General features: G+C 43.9%; 1 protein-coding gene across 8 annotated transcripts in view; it reads right to left on the reverse strand.

Moving 5' to 3' along the window:
• Positions 1 to 13,365, reverse strand: part of Frmd6 (FERM domain containing 6) — a 74,357-nt gene that overhangs the window by 16,695 nt on the left and 44,297 nt on the right. For 5 of the 8 annotated variants that reach the window (XM_035445933.1, XM_035445931.1, XM_027418198.2 and 2 more), the window contains 4 exons: positions 10,020 to 10,123; positions 8,990 to 9,066; positions 6,121 to 6,307; positions 2,369 to 2,524 (listed from right to left, as the gene is read on the reverse strand). In XM_035445933.1, the coding sequence (XP_035301824.1) occupies positions 2,369 to 2,524; positions 6,121 to 6,307; positions 8,990 to 9,066; positions 10,020 to 10,123 (524 nt within the window). Of the gene's footprint in view, positions 1 to 2,368; positions 2,525 to 6,120; positions 6,308 to 7,154; positions 7,295 to 8,989; positions 9,067 to 10,019; positions 10,124 to 13,365 lie in introns of those variants that run through there. The other 3 variants (XM_027418202.2, XM_035445934.1, XM_035445935.1) reach the window with 2 other exon arrangements.

A 13,365-nucleotide genomic window follows, 5' to 3' on the forward strand; every position in this document is an offset into this window, starting at 1 on the left:
TAAGGCATGAAGCTTTAAAAGTTACTACTAAACATTTTCTTTACAAGGTATCTCAAAACAATAAATGAACATTGTCAAATATTTAAATTTAAAACATTTTTGATTTATTTTATATGCATGGGTATTGTGCACCAACCACATGTGTACCTAGGGCTGGCGGAGGCTGAAAGACGGAGTTGGATGTTCTGGAACTGAAGTTAAGGATGGCTGTGAGCCACTAACCTCTTAAAGAGAACTAGTGCTCCAAACCACTACGCCATCTCTCCAGCCCCTAGATCTTACCAAGTTTAAGGCCATTTTTCTCAGTAACACAAGAAGTATTAGAAAACATGTTTTTGCTTGGAATATAGAGAAGAAACTGGCTTGTGACTAGCTTGGATTATTTCTTCCCAGCTAATCCATTTTTATGCCAAGAAAGGAACGTGCAGTGTCAGGTTCCACCAGCACACAGCCTCAGTTCCCTCCCCAGGTTGTACCCATGCTTTCTCAAATAAGAATGGGTCCAAAGCAATGCTGCACGCATGCCTGGGAGTGTATGGAGAAAACAGCCATGAAGCCGTTTTTTCCCAAACGCTGTCTGCTCTGCCTTTTCCCTTTTGTAAACTGCCAGTAATGGAGCAGATTTAATGGCTGCTGCTTGATTCTCCAAACAGGAGCTATCAGTTACAGCTTTCTGTCAAATGTCTTTGTAAAGCAGACAAGGCATTTTCTACACCACACAGAATCATATACTAAACAAATACCCCCCCTCCCCAAGACTACTTTATTGGGATTCTTTAACCTAGCATGGTTCCCCAGCAAATAAGACAAAAAAAAAAAAAAAAAAAAAAAAAAAAAAAAAGCACCGGTCACTTTCTCAACGCTTCTAAGGTCACAGGTGCCCTGCCTCGCTATTTCAGGCCTCTTACTGCATGGGTCCCTCTGGCCTTCACAGGGCACAGTGTCATTCTTACTCAACAGATGGCCCGTGACCAGTGCAGTTGCCCAGGATCCCCAGGGCCTCTAACTGATAGCTCATTCCAAGGCCACAGTCTGTCCAATGTATCATTTATACTTCTAATGCACTTCAATATATGAGCAGATTGTCCCAAATGCCACTCACTGGAATTTTCTCATGTAAAATGAGGTGTCAAGAAGATACCTCTAAGGAAAAGTGAGTCAGCCCTTTAGGAATTTAGACAGATCTTAAGGAACTCCATATGCCTTCCTAGGATGGTGAGAGCCAGAGCAAGGCAGGGAGAGTATGCTGAGTTTTGGAACCAGCTGGGAAAACTACCCAGCAATATGAACAAACATCCCTCCCCCCCACACCCAGTTATACTAATCTCATCACAAAGGGTATGATAGGGATAGGGACAGCAAACATATCAATGAGATAGCTCACTGAACATCATGCTTGACATGTGACACGCACTATTTAAACACGGTTCCCTCATCAATTCCTTTAGGCTGCAGTCCTAAGGAGTAGGTAGGTTCTAGTGTCCTTTAAGCTATGGGACATCTGAAGCACAGAGACGTTAAATGCTTGCCTAGGGTCACAGAGTAAAGAGCCAAACTGGGATTCAATCTCACAGTTGACTATGTTTTAACAACTCCATCTCACTGGGTTTGTAATTATACCTTGAGTACTTAGCAGAATACAGTTCTAGTCAAGGATAGCACTGCTAAGGATAGGGAAGGAGGGGAAGCAGGGAGGAGAAGTCAAGAAGATGCTTCAGCCCCCAATGATCTGTGAATGTGTGGCCCATTTCAGGGCAGAAAAATAGGGCTGGGGATACATGAGCTGCAAAAGAGAATAAGGGGGCCCGAGTGCGAATGGCGCTTGACTGATATACAGACTTTGTCATCCAGGAGCCTGGGCTGAAGCCAAATTCTGCCACTTGGTTTTTCAACCTTAGTGAATTATTTAACTTCCTTAAGCCTCAAGTTTCCTGACCTATAACATGAGCACTTCTTACAGAGTGGTGGGGTCTGAAGGAAGAAATGAATACAGTGCTCTGTCTGCACTGGTTGCTGTGGGGACACTCCTGTAATTAAAGGATGAACAATGGCGAATGAGGGCATGGCTTCGCCAGAGGAATACTAAAATAATATTCACCAACTGGGTTGCAAGGGTAACTCCTTCAAAGCAGAAAAAGACTTACAGCGTTAAGTACTGGGGAGCCAGACTCATGATCTGTAACTGTATGTTACTGCACTGCTACAAACATTTAAGGAATCCTCCATCCTGCTTCCAGTCTAGATCAGGATGGCCACTGGCCTGACCGGTGGAAGCCAAGAAAAGCTCTTTTTATGGCAGTTCTAAGGTGAGCTGAAATCCCATTCAGGAAGGAGCATATCCCAGAGGCCGGGCCTAGGGCTCTCCTACCTTGTATAGCCTGTAGTAATGGATGGCAACGTCATCCAGTCGAACTGCCTCTTTGATGTATTTCAGATGCGCCTCGGAGGCCGTCAGTGCAAACTGGTCTTTGTGCATGTTTGGAATGTGCTTCAGGATGTACTCCTTCCCCCTCTTGGAAACAACCTGTTGGAACACCGCCCCCCCAAATGACAGAAGGATGAGAAGCTAAAATAGGCCACATAAACTGGCTAATTTCCAATAGAAAATTCTAATTTTATCCTATTTTTACTACCTTGTGCTACTGGGTGGAATCGGCTAACACTATGAACTGTAAGTCCATTTGGTAGAAGAAGAAAAACCTCAATGAGAAAAACATTCTCTTGGTTTTAAAAGCCACCAAAGTGGGGGAAAATCCCACACAAACTGGTGTAACTTCACACATTTCATGGATTATACTCCCAAAATGATGGGTACTATAAAAATCACCTACGTCAGAACACCTGCAGGTTTTGGCTCCCATCATTCCCTCAGTCACACACACAGAACAGAAGACTATAAACGTTCATCTGGGGAAGGTAAAGGATCAGGCAGGATTCTTTGGAACACTTTTGGTTTTCACACAAGAGGCCAGGAATTCTCCTTGAAAATGCATGAGGGAACCATTTCAACTCAATGCCCATTGTGATTTGCTGAGGCTTAGATCAGATGGTGTCACCCAAGCTATAAAGTGTCAAAGACCCACAGTACCCAGCAGCTGCAGGCTAAGAGGTGCTGAGAATGCCCTCGCTGATTTCTGTGGTGATATATTACTTACGGTTTATTAAAGCCTGCCTGAGGATGCAGAAAACAAAGCTAGCCACAAGCCATAGAGCCAGGCAATGGTGATACACACCTTTAATCCCAGCAGTCATACTAGCTAGCCATAGAGCCAAGCAGTGGTGGAACACATCTTTAATCCCAGGACTTAAGAGACAAATAGATGAATCTCTGTTAGTTCAAGGCCACACTAAACAACATGAAATTGATCCAGTCTAAAAGAGAAATAGCTCACACAACGGTGATCTCAGCACTTGGGATCACATGCCTTTAATCCCAGCACTAGGGAGTTATAAAAGGAAGAAGCAAAGAGGGCTCGTGAGAGATTTATTCTTCAGCCACACTGAGGAAAGGACAGCCCTTTCAGCCTGAGGTAGTGGCTGGCTGCTTTGCTTCTCTGATCTTCAGCTTGAAGCTTGAACCCCAGTATCTCTCTCTGGGTCTTTTATTATTCGTGTTACAGATTTCACAAGGATTTGAAAAGATGAAAAGGTAGCAGCAACATGAGCAAAAGGAAGGGTTTCAAATAGTGAGAATGAAAACTCCAATGAGTTTTTAGTTTTAACAAGGCTTTTCAGATATGGCATTTGTTTCTTACTTTGAGTATCTCAAAGAATTATATAGGACACACCTTTAATCCCAGCACTTGGGAGGCTGAGGAAGGTGGATCTGAGGCCAGCCTGGTCTACAGAGAGAGTTGCAGGGCAGCCAGGGCTACATAGAGAAACCCTGTCTCAAAACAACACAAAACAAAAAGTTATACATGGGAAATGATAGGGCCATTATCAAGTTTTGCTGGAGTTACAGCCTCTGCTCTCTGGCTCCTTCTGTATGGAGATCATCTCCATCAGCACACCAAGCTTGTCTTTGCCAGGCCCCAAACACATGGCTACACTATTTGTAAGGACACTCAAGTGGGTATCTGGATGATCTCAAGGAGGAGAAAACTGGTACCTTGGCCACTGAGACTATGACATACTATGGAAGCTATGACTGAAATGACCAAGCTTGGGTATCTGACAACAGCTGGAGAATGCAAAGCCTACTACCAACAGCAAGAGGGGCCGTATCTCACTTTCTCTTTAATAACCAAATGCCGAATGTCAATCAAAACCAGAAATGGCTACAGCCATCCTTGTCCCTTAAAACATACAAAGAAATACAACAGTTGTTAGGACACACAGTAAACAGACTATCTGGGGACAGATGAATGGTACTTATATATGGGACCTTCTTGTGCACAGAGCAGGGGGACACAAGGCACAGTGCTGGCTACCCCAGCAGGAACACCTACCCCGCAGGAGCTGATCTCCAGATGGCCAGTCAGCTCAAACAAACAAGGAGAGAGGCTTCACATGCAACAGGAACTATGAAGAGAGGCCCCTGTTGGCTGTGGCACTGCACAGGCATGCCTTTCATGCCAGCACTCAGGAGGAAGAGGCAGGAGAATTTCAGGGAGTGCCAAACCAGCCTGGTCTACATGGAGAGTTCCAGGAAAGCCAGGCTATTTAGTGAAAGCCTGTTGCAAAAACACAAATCAGCCATCCAACTAACCAACCAAAGAAGAAAAAGAGGAGAATCCAGAAGTGTGGAACATCTCAGTAGCTATGCAGACACATCGGTAAGTCACTAACTAGCTGGATATGGTCAGAACAGGTAATTTAAGGTGCAGGACAAGTGACCAAGAAAAGCTGGAGGGGGCAGTGGGAAACAGATCCTGGAGTTTCATACTGGGACTTCATACCACAGGCAACTGGGGAGTTGTTGCAGGCTTGTTTAAGATAGACGCTCCATCCTCTCAGATACAAGCTGAGGAACACTGAAGCAAGGACAGCTCAGCAACAGTGTGTTGAGATCTGGGACTCAAATGGAGGGACCGCTGAAGGGAGGGGATGCAGTGGGCATGAAAGGAAATCAACAGTAGCAAAACTCGGGACTGAGCAGGGTAGGAGGTGGAGGAGGCAGAGTGCCAAGCAGAGTTCACGTGAGGCCAGCCAGGCTTTGGACAACTGGGCCGATGATAATGTCCGACACTCTGATACCAGGAATATGGAGGAAAGGCTGCTTCTGTGGAAACGGGTGAAAGAGGAGTGTGGTTCGGGGTGCTCTGAGTTTGTGGTACATAGGATTGCGCAGTTATCTCATGTACCATGTATTGTGAGGATGGTCATAAAAGGCAGCCATTGGGATGCAATCTCCTTGGTGAAAATGGCTAAGAGCCAAGTGCAGCAGAAAAACTCAGGAAAAAGAGAGGCCAGTGTCTACTAACCCAGGCAAACAAAGGACAGCCTGGGCATGGCTGAGGAGAAGCAGGCAGGCGGAAGTGGGCTGAGGAATGTGCACGGGAGGGAAGAAGCCAGAAAAATAAAACACACTTGGCCTATCTTTGACTTTCCAAGCTTTCCTGAGACGGGAAGCAAGCCAGGTGGCTCCGCTTTGTGGACACAGGTGACCCAGTGTTCTGTGAACATCGATCTACTGCAGGAGAGTGAGCCTGAGCCTGAGCCAGAGCAGAGGGCACAGAAGAGAGGGACAGAGTCACCAGCAGGAAAGAATGACAACCCAACAGGCTAGGGAGCCTGTTGACCTACATCTTTCTTCTCACCGACAGAAGGGGGTGGCTCCTTGCCTGGCAGGGAAGGACAGAGGTCAGAGCCAAAAGTTGTTTTCTCAGCCCATTAAAACTGTGAATGACCTCATCTCTTGAGAAGTAATCATTTTTGTCCTCCTGCATTTCACCAGGAGGATTAAGAGTGTCACTGCCATGTGCATCCCAACAGGGGACTGTGGATGGGCAGTGAGCGTCCTTAGCTACGAGCAGACTAGCAAAGACATGCAGTGGGCCAAGCTCCCATACTGTACTTGGGCATCGGGAACTGTTTCACTATCCCCAGAACACACAGGCTCATCTCTTAAAGCTGTCCGTCTGAATGGACAGGATGGAGAACCTAGACAGCACCTACCCATGCTGGGAAGTAAGCCTCTGGCTCAAAGTACTTTCCACGGTGCTTGTTCCTTTTGAAGTTCCCAAGATCAGCCTGCAGTGCAAAGGCGGCCAGCAGGAAGTAGGCCTCCTCTCTGAGCACGCACTGAGAGTGCAGGACTTGTTTCTTCAGGTGCCAGTAATAATAGTATCTTGCAACTCGGTCACTAGGAAAACATAGGAAAACAGCGGTCACATTAGGGTGGAATGGTACTGACACATGTCAACAGAACCCAAATCTCACTCTGCATCTGCTGGCAGAATGAGGCCCTTGGCTTTTGCTCCCTGTGCCCACTTCACCAACGGGGGAAGGCCCAAGCTGGGACCATATCACCACCTCAGGAGGCTGCAGGGGTTGGAAGGCCCAGGTGCCAAAAAACATACCCTGAGGTTCACAGCCTTTGATTTATTCAATGAACGAGAGGTCTGAGGAATTCCACTCCAGTAAGGCAAGTGTGTCACAGAGTGCACACACCAGAAGCTGGGCACTAGTAGTCTGTTGAACTTCCTTTTATCCCCCTGCACATCAGTGTTGTGCATACCGCCCAGGGTGACAAGCTGTTTGATGTTCCTTGTACTGCTCCTCTCCCGTAGTGCATACAGACCCTCTAAAGCACTTTAGAATGTTTGGAGGAGAACAGCACACACTAGTGGTTTGTTACTGTTCTGTTGCTGGGGACAGATGACCGAGAACTTTCCTTGAACCTGCCTTATCTTACAGGAAGAGGATGCTGTTTTATGGAGTGTTTCCCCAGGCACATGTCATGACAGCCACGATGCTCCCCACAAAAGGAAATACTAATAGTGCACACTCTGAAATCCACTGCAGCCAGAAATAAATTCAGCCTCCACTGAGCAGATGACTAGGAATTGGTAGCAGGGGTGTGTGGGTCACAGGCCATCTAGTCAACTCTAAAGAAATCTTCGTGGGCAAATAGGATAGTTTTACAGTTAAGGGTACAGGCTTGCACACTTTAGGCGAGGTCACTGGCCTCATTACTTCAGACTGTTTACCTGAGGTCACAGCTCATCAGTAGATAATAGAAATATAATGGTCTATTTTACCCAAGACCAAGAGCTTAAAAATAAGCAGCTATGGAGCAGGAAAGATGGTGCAGTGGTTAAGAGCACTGACTGTTCTTCCAGAAGATCCTGGTTCAATTCTCAGCACCCACATGGCAGCTCACATCTGTCTGTAACTTGAGTTCCAGTGGATCCAACTCTCTCACATACACATATCAATGCACATGAAATAAAAATAATAAAATTAAAAAAATAAGCAGCTATGTAATTCCTTTCCCACGGACAGGGCACTTCTCAGTGCTGCCTTTTATAATACTGACTACAAGCTGTTGCGGGGTGATAAGAAACCAGCCTGCCTCTATCTTAGGCTTAAAAACCATCTTATAGCAAGGACAAATTAGGTTTACTCCTGTTTATGACTAAACCTTTATTTCTCAGAGATTGGATGGGCTATGCCCCACCTGTAACCTTAACTACGAATGGTACAAATACTGCCTGATCCAGGAATGGCAATCCTGTTTTTGTTTCAAAAAGCTGTTTATAACCATCTTGCAACCCTACCTTTGCTTCAAAAGGTTATACGACCACCTATTACTACCTTGTGTTGTTATGGATACCTTGTTATGCCTACCTTGTAACCCTGTGTTTTAGGAGCTTGCTTTAATTTGGCCATGATTTGGGTTGGTGGTCTTTTTCCTCCCATCTTTGGGGTTAACAGAAATAAAGGGTTAACATTCATTAGCCTGATGGGGTTTATTAGTGGCCAAGTAATAAATTTTCCTTCCTTACAGGCATCCCATCCTACAAGGTAAAGTGGGTGAGCACTTCATATAAACTGAAGCTAACTAATGAAGTTTTTAGCCTTTAGGAATAGTATCTATGTACTAGTACTTCTTACTTCACATATGGTAATAACAGAAAATAGCAAGTGCTAATTTTTCACATAACATTGGCCCAGCATATTTTTTCCTTTCATATGAAGTTTCTCAGAGTTTAAAAGTAAAGGGAAACAAGTTAATATTTCGTGTAGTTTCTGTCAGCCAAGAATGTGATCTCTTTATGTTCTCTAGCATTGAATCCCACACCAAAGAAAGAGATTCAAAACCGGTTAATTCTGATTTATCTCATGGTGCCGAACACACATCCATCTCCAAGAAAAAGAAACTGTTTCCTGCCCTGCTCAACACATACCCTTAGTTTCCACAGGAAGTTCAAACTCTTAGTTTTGATACTAATGACCAAGAGTTTCAAGTGAAAACCAAGCTGATGTAAAAATGGTGGCTTAAGAGTTTGTGGCCCTGTCCTGCCAGGGAAAGAATATAATTGCCAGTTGGTGGTGGCTCACACCTTTAATCCCAGCACTTTGGGGAGCAGAGGCAGAATGATCTCAGAGTTCAAGGTCAGCCTGGTCTAACCAGGACAGCCAGGCTACACAGAAAAACTCTGTCTTGAAAGAATAAAACAAACGAAACAAAAATAATATAATCATATTTAAGGAATCTCTTTTTACAACAGTGACAGTTCCTTCTTGGGGACTGTGGATGAAAATGTTAGCCAGTGACATTAACAATTTCACCTTCAGTCTATGATTTATTTAGCCAAAACATATTTATTCAGTAACAAATGTGCCTCTGTGTTTTAGGCACTAAGAATGTGCAAAAACAAGCAAGCAAGCAAGCAAGCAAACAAAAAACTGCTGCTATTGTAGAGTTTATATTCCACAGGCAGAATAAAGCAATGGACACCATGATGTATTTGGTGTGTGTCAGAAAAAAGTGCTATGGAGGAAACCAAGGCTTAGGCTCCCGGGTTCTTTGTATTCATACCTGATTAGTTTTCCATTCTCCACATAGTACTGCACCCGGAAATGGATGATCATGGGAGGCCCAAACTGGTCAATACCCTGAGACGGAGACACATGCAGTGAGCTGTGTTTAGTTATCTCCAGTACAGGCTTCAAAGGCAAACACACACTAAGTCACTTGCAAAGCACATTCCCAAACACCGAGAGGCTTTATCTGCTTGTAATGTGGGGCTTGTAGTAGGCACAGTTGTCCCATGTGGACACTAGGTCCACATCCAACCACGAAGTTACAAAGCAAAGCAGGGCGCCCTCCCTCTCTGGATTTTCATTCGCTGTGATGCCAATGGGAACATAAGGGAAGATAAAAATAAATGCCATGGAAATTTCTAGCTGAGATCCAGCTCCTGGCCCAGCTCTGTCCCCTGTGGTGACCATTTGCTCCCTATTACAAATGCTCTCTCGTTAAGCATTCCACACCACATTCTAATATGCTGCTTGTTTACTTAAATGTTGGAGTGCTTTACTCTGTGCTTGGCTTTGAAGTTGCCTTCCACTGTAGCCCAAGAATCCTGCACTGCTACAGGAGAATCTGGGATTAGAAGTGTGATTTCATTCCCGACTCACTGGGATGATGGGGGAACTACACAATCCCCCTGTGCCCACGCCCCCACTCAAATGGAACTGATGTTTACTACATAAAGATGCCAGCACAATAAAACAACAAAGGCTCGACTGCAAGAACTGTGAAAAAGCAAATTTAAAATGACTAAAAACTCCTACAAGTTTTGACAACACTGTCACAGGAGAAAAGCAAATAACTTTCCCATGCTTTTCACTTCAGAGCATTACCCCATTATTACTGAGACATTATTACCTATCGGTTTATGCTGTCAGCTATTCACACCTGAGCCACAAGACATTTCAGCACTCATAATTCATTTCCTTTTTTCATTCTCCACAGGAGAAGTTATTGCTCATGATTTTTCTCCTAGTGTGACAGCTAAAATAAACATTTTTAAAGAAAGGAATTTTGTGCATAAATGTAATCTCACCCAAGTGACTTCGTATTGTCGTACCTTGCTGGCCTCTTTTTTCCATTCTTTTGGACAATACTTATAAAGCTTTTGTGACAACTCCATATATACGTGTTCATTATCTGCACATAAAAAAAGACAAGATGCTAAAGAGAAAATTTCAAAGAAAAAATATTCAAAGCAAAAACTCAAAAACACAGCCTCATTATTTGTAAATGTAGTGAGTTAGGAAAACTCAAGACACGGAAAAAATCCAAGGTGTACTAGCTAGATATCTGCAACACAGACCTCAGGATTCTAAGTGCACAATGCTTAGAACTGTGGCTTCTACTTCCCATGTGTGCTTAGCTTCCAGGAGCTTTATACACCACCAAGCACCCACTCCCGTGGACATGCACCTTAGAAAATACACTTTGGTTTAGTGCACAGAAGACTCTTCTCATAGGTGCAAAACACTGATCCAGCATCAGCACCATTCAGTTCTCTGTTTGACACTGAACATTGATGGTAGCTCACTTCCAAGTGCAGACATGACACCTGCTTTTGGAAGAGCTGGCTTTAAAAACATCCATTCTCTGTGTTCCCATCCTGAGACATTCTGTGTCCCAGAATGACAAACCATTACTGACTCTGCCTTGGGGATCTATCCTATCAGAAAAGTCCTGCAAAAAACCACCAAACAATCCCTCAAGGGATTGCTCTTAAAGTGAACAGAGAAGCCCTTAGCATCCGATCTTTTGCAAAGTCTTACTTTACGCCCCTCTCTCCCTCCCACCCAAGCTATTTTTCTCCTCCACCACTAAAGGCAACCTTTCCTGGATGTTCCATTACAACTTTCACAACGAAGGGATAGCCACCACACTCCTTCCAGGAAGATGTGAGCCCTTAGACCAACACTGACTGGGTTTAACTGGAAGATGCCGTTGGGAAAGATTATAATGCTACTCTGGCTATAAATGGCCCTTCAGGCCTCTTAACAAGGAAGAAGGGACAAGACATCCCAAAGACGAAAGACAGGGAGGATCCACTTAACCCTAGCAGCAGGTCAGTGAAGGCTGTGGCCCGCCTCTCATTTCTACCAACTGAACATGACTGATGTGCGCATGACTGGAGCTCCTGTCAGAAGCAGCAAAATGGCGAGTCATGTGAGACCGCATATTTTCATGTTACTTCCTACTGAAAATAATTTCTTTCATACACTATATTCAGATCATGGTTTCCTCCTTCCCGTCTCCCTCTACATCCTTCACACCACTCCTCCCATTTCATTCCATGTCTTTTTTTCTCTCTTTAGAAAGCAAGCATGCAAATAAAACAAACCAAAATATTAAAAAAAGAAAAAAAAAACACAAGAAACACAGATACAAATAAAACTCCTAAAAACTATATACAAGTAAAAGACCAGTTAAAATTAAAAAAAAAAAAGCCCAAACAAAGCAATGAGACAAACTGCCAAAATAATGAGTTTGTTTTGTAGTAGCCATCTACTGTCGGGCATGGGGTCTATCCTTAAATATGATTTGTATCCCCAGTGAAATGCCACAGGAGAAAACTACTTTTTCCCTTGTGAGTGGTTGTTAATTAAGAGACTGTTTCTTGGTTAGGGATGGGAACTATGTCCCCCTTTCAGGACTGGGACTCCATATGGCTTAGACCTGTGCAGGTCCTATGTATGCTGCCATAATCTCTGTGAGTTCATGAGAACATGCATATTTTACAATTACCTTTATGTGTCTATCACTCAACAGAGTGACCAGAGATGTCTGGCTTAAGAACTCTGGGTATCTGAACATGTGGAAACTAGTAGGCTCAATGAAAGCAGGCGATCTGTGCCACCTTCCCATACCTTGTCCTAGAAATCTGTAACATTCTTTGTAACACACTTCCTGCCTTGTAAGAAGACAATAAGGATCTCCTCAGGTGTTAATGCCGGAGACATGTCTTCCTCCATCTGTGATCTACCTGCCTGTTTCCTGTCTCTGCACACTTGAGGGAAATTTCTTAGAGATAAGCAACATCTCTTACATAACCATGGTGGGAACTTTCATTATCAGGAAGTCGGCACTTTAATGCTAAGTAGTCTGGAAATGCCAATGATATATTGGCTCAGGTCTGATCCTTAATGTCTTCTTACAAGGCAGGAAGTTCAAAACATTTTAAAACAAAAGTTGCAGAATTTGGATGACATTAAGATTCCTGGTGTTTTAGATGGTTTTTGAGAAGAGTATTAGAATGGCTAGATTTTAAATTGTCAATCTTTGAAGTACTCCAGAATTACATTCTTTCCAGCCATTCTACCAACAAGGAAAATTTGAGTTGAGAACCTAAAATGGTGTGAGTGGCTTCGAGACAGTAAAGCCATCCTATACACACCAATGGCTGACAGATGCCATACATCTGTCCAAAGGTGTGGGATACCAACACCAGGAGTGAACCCAAGCACAAATGATGGATGCTGGGTGATAAAATATCAGTGTAAGCTCACTGATTACCAGTGTTGGAGCTGACAGTGGGGAAGCTGTGCCTGCCTGTGCATGGGTTTCTGGAACTCTCTATGCTTCCTGCTCAACTGTGCTGGGACTCCAAAAGCACACCAACAAAATAAAACCTGTGAGACGAACTCTCAAGCACACATCTGTCTTGCAAAGCTGGTGTGGACAGCAGTTTCTGTCTGACGGGAAACAACTTGACAATGAGAGAAGTCTGGTGACATGTCTGAGTGTTCCCTGCTAGTCAGCAGTAGAACCAGAACTGGAATCAGGTCACCCGACTGCTGTTCTAATGCTCTTTCACCACAATATGAACTCTCTTTTACAGAGCATCTCAAAAGCTCCGCTTGGAAACTGAAGGGAGCTATGAACTGGTTTTTTTGGACTGACTTGTTAAACCACAGAGATCAACAGTCTGGCTGCAAGTGCAAAGGAAGAATTAGTTTTCAGGAGACCAAACCAAGAGCCAGTTGGAGTCTGTAAGGCATCTTACTACTTCTAGACCAGTGGTTCTCAACTTGTGGATTATGATCCCTTTGAGGATCTAATGACCCTTTCACAGGGATCACCTAAGACCATCAGAAAACACAGATATTTACATTAGATTCTTAACAGTAGCAAAATTACAGTTATGCAGTAGCAACCAAATAATTTTATGGTTTGGGGTCACCACAACATGAGGAACTGTATTAAAGGGTTGCAACACTAAGAAGGTTGAGATTCTTTCTTGAATGATGATGGAGGTCTGTACAAATGCAGTTTTCATTGCACTGACTACTACAGAAACAAAGCAAGGAGCAAATGGCTGATTTGCAGGGTCCTCTGTATTCTCTATGCCATATTCCTAGACAAGTGAACACAGTTCCCATTTTGCA

Source organism: Cricetulus griseus, chromosome 5 (genome assembly GCF_003668045.3).
Source record: "Cricetulus griseus strain 17A/GY chromosome 5, alternate assembly CriGri-PICRH-1.0, whole genome shotgun sequence".
Taxonomy (NCBI): domain Eukaryota; kingdom Metazoa; phylum Chordata; class Mammalia; order Rodentia; family Cricetidae; genus Cricetulus; species Cricetulus griseus.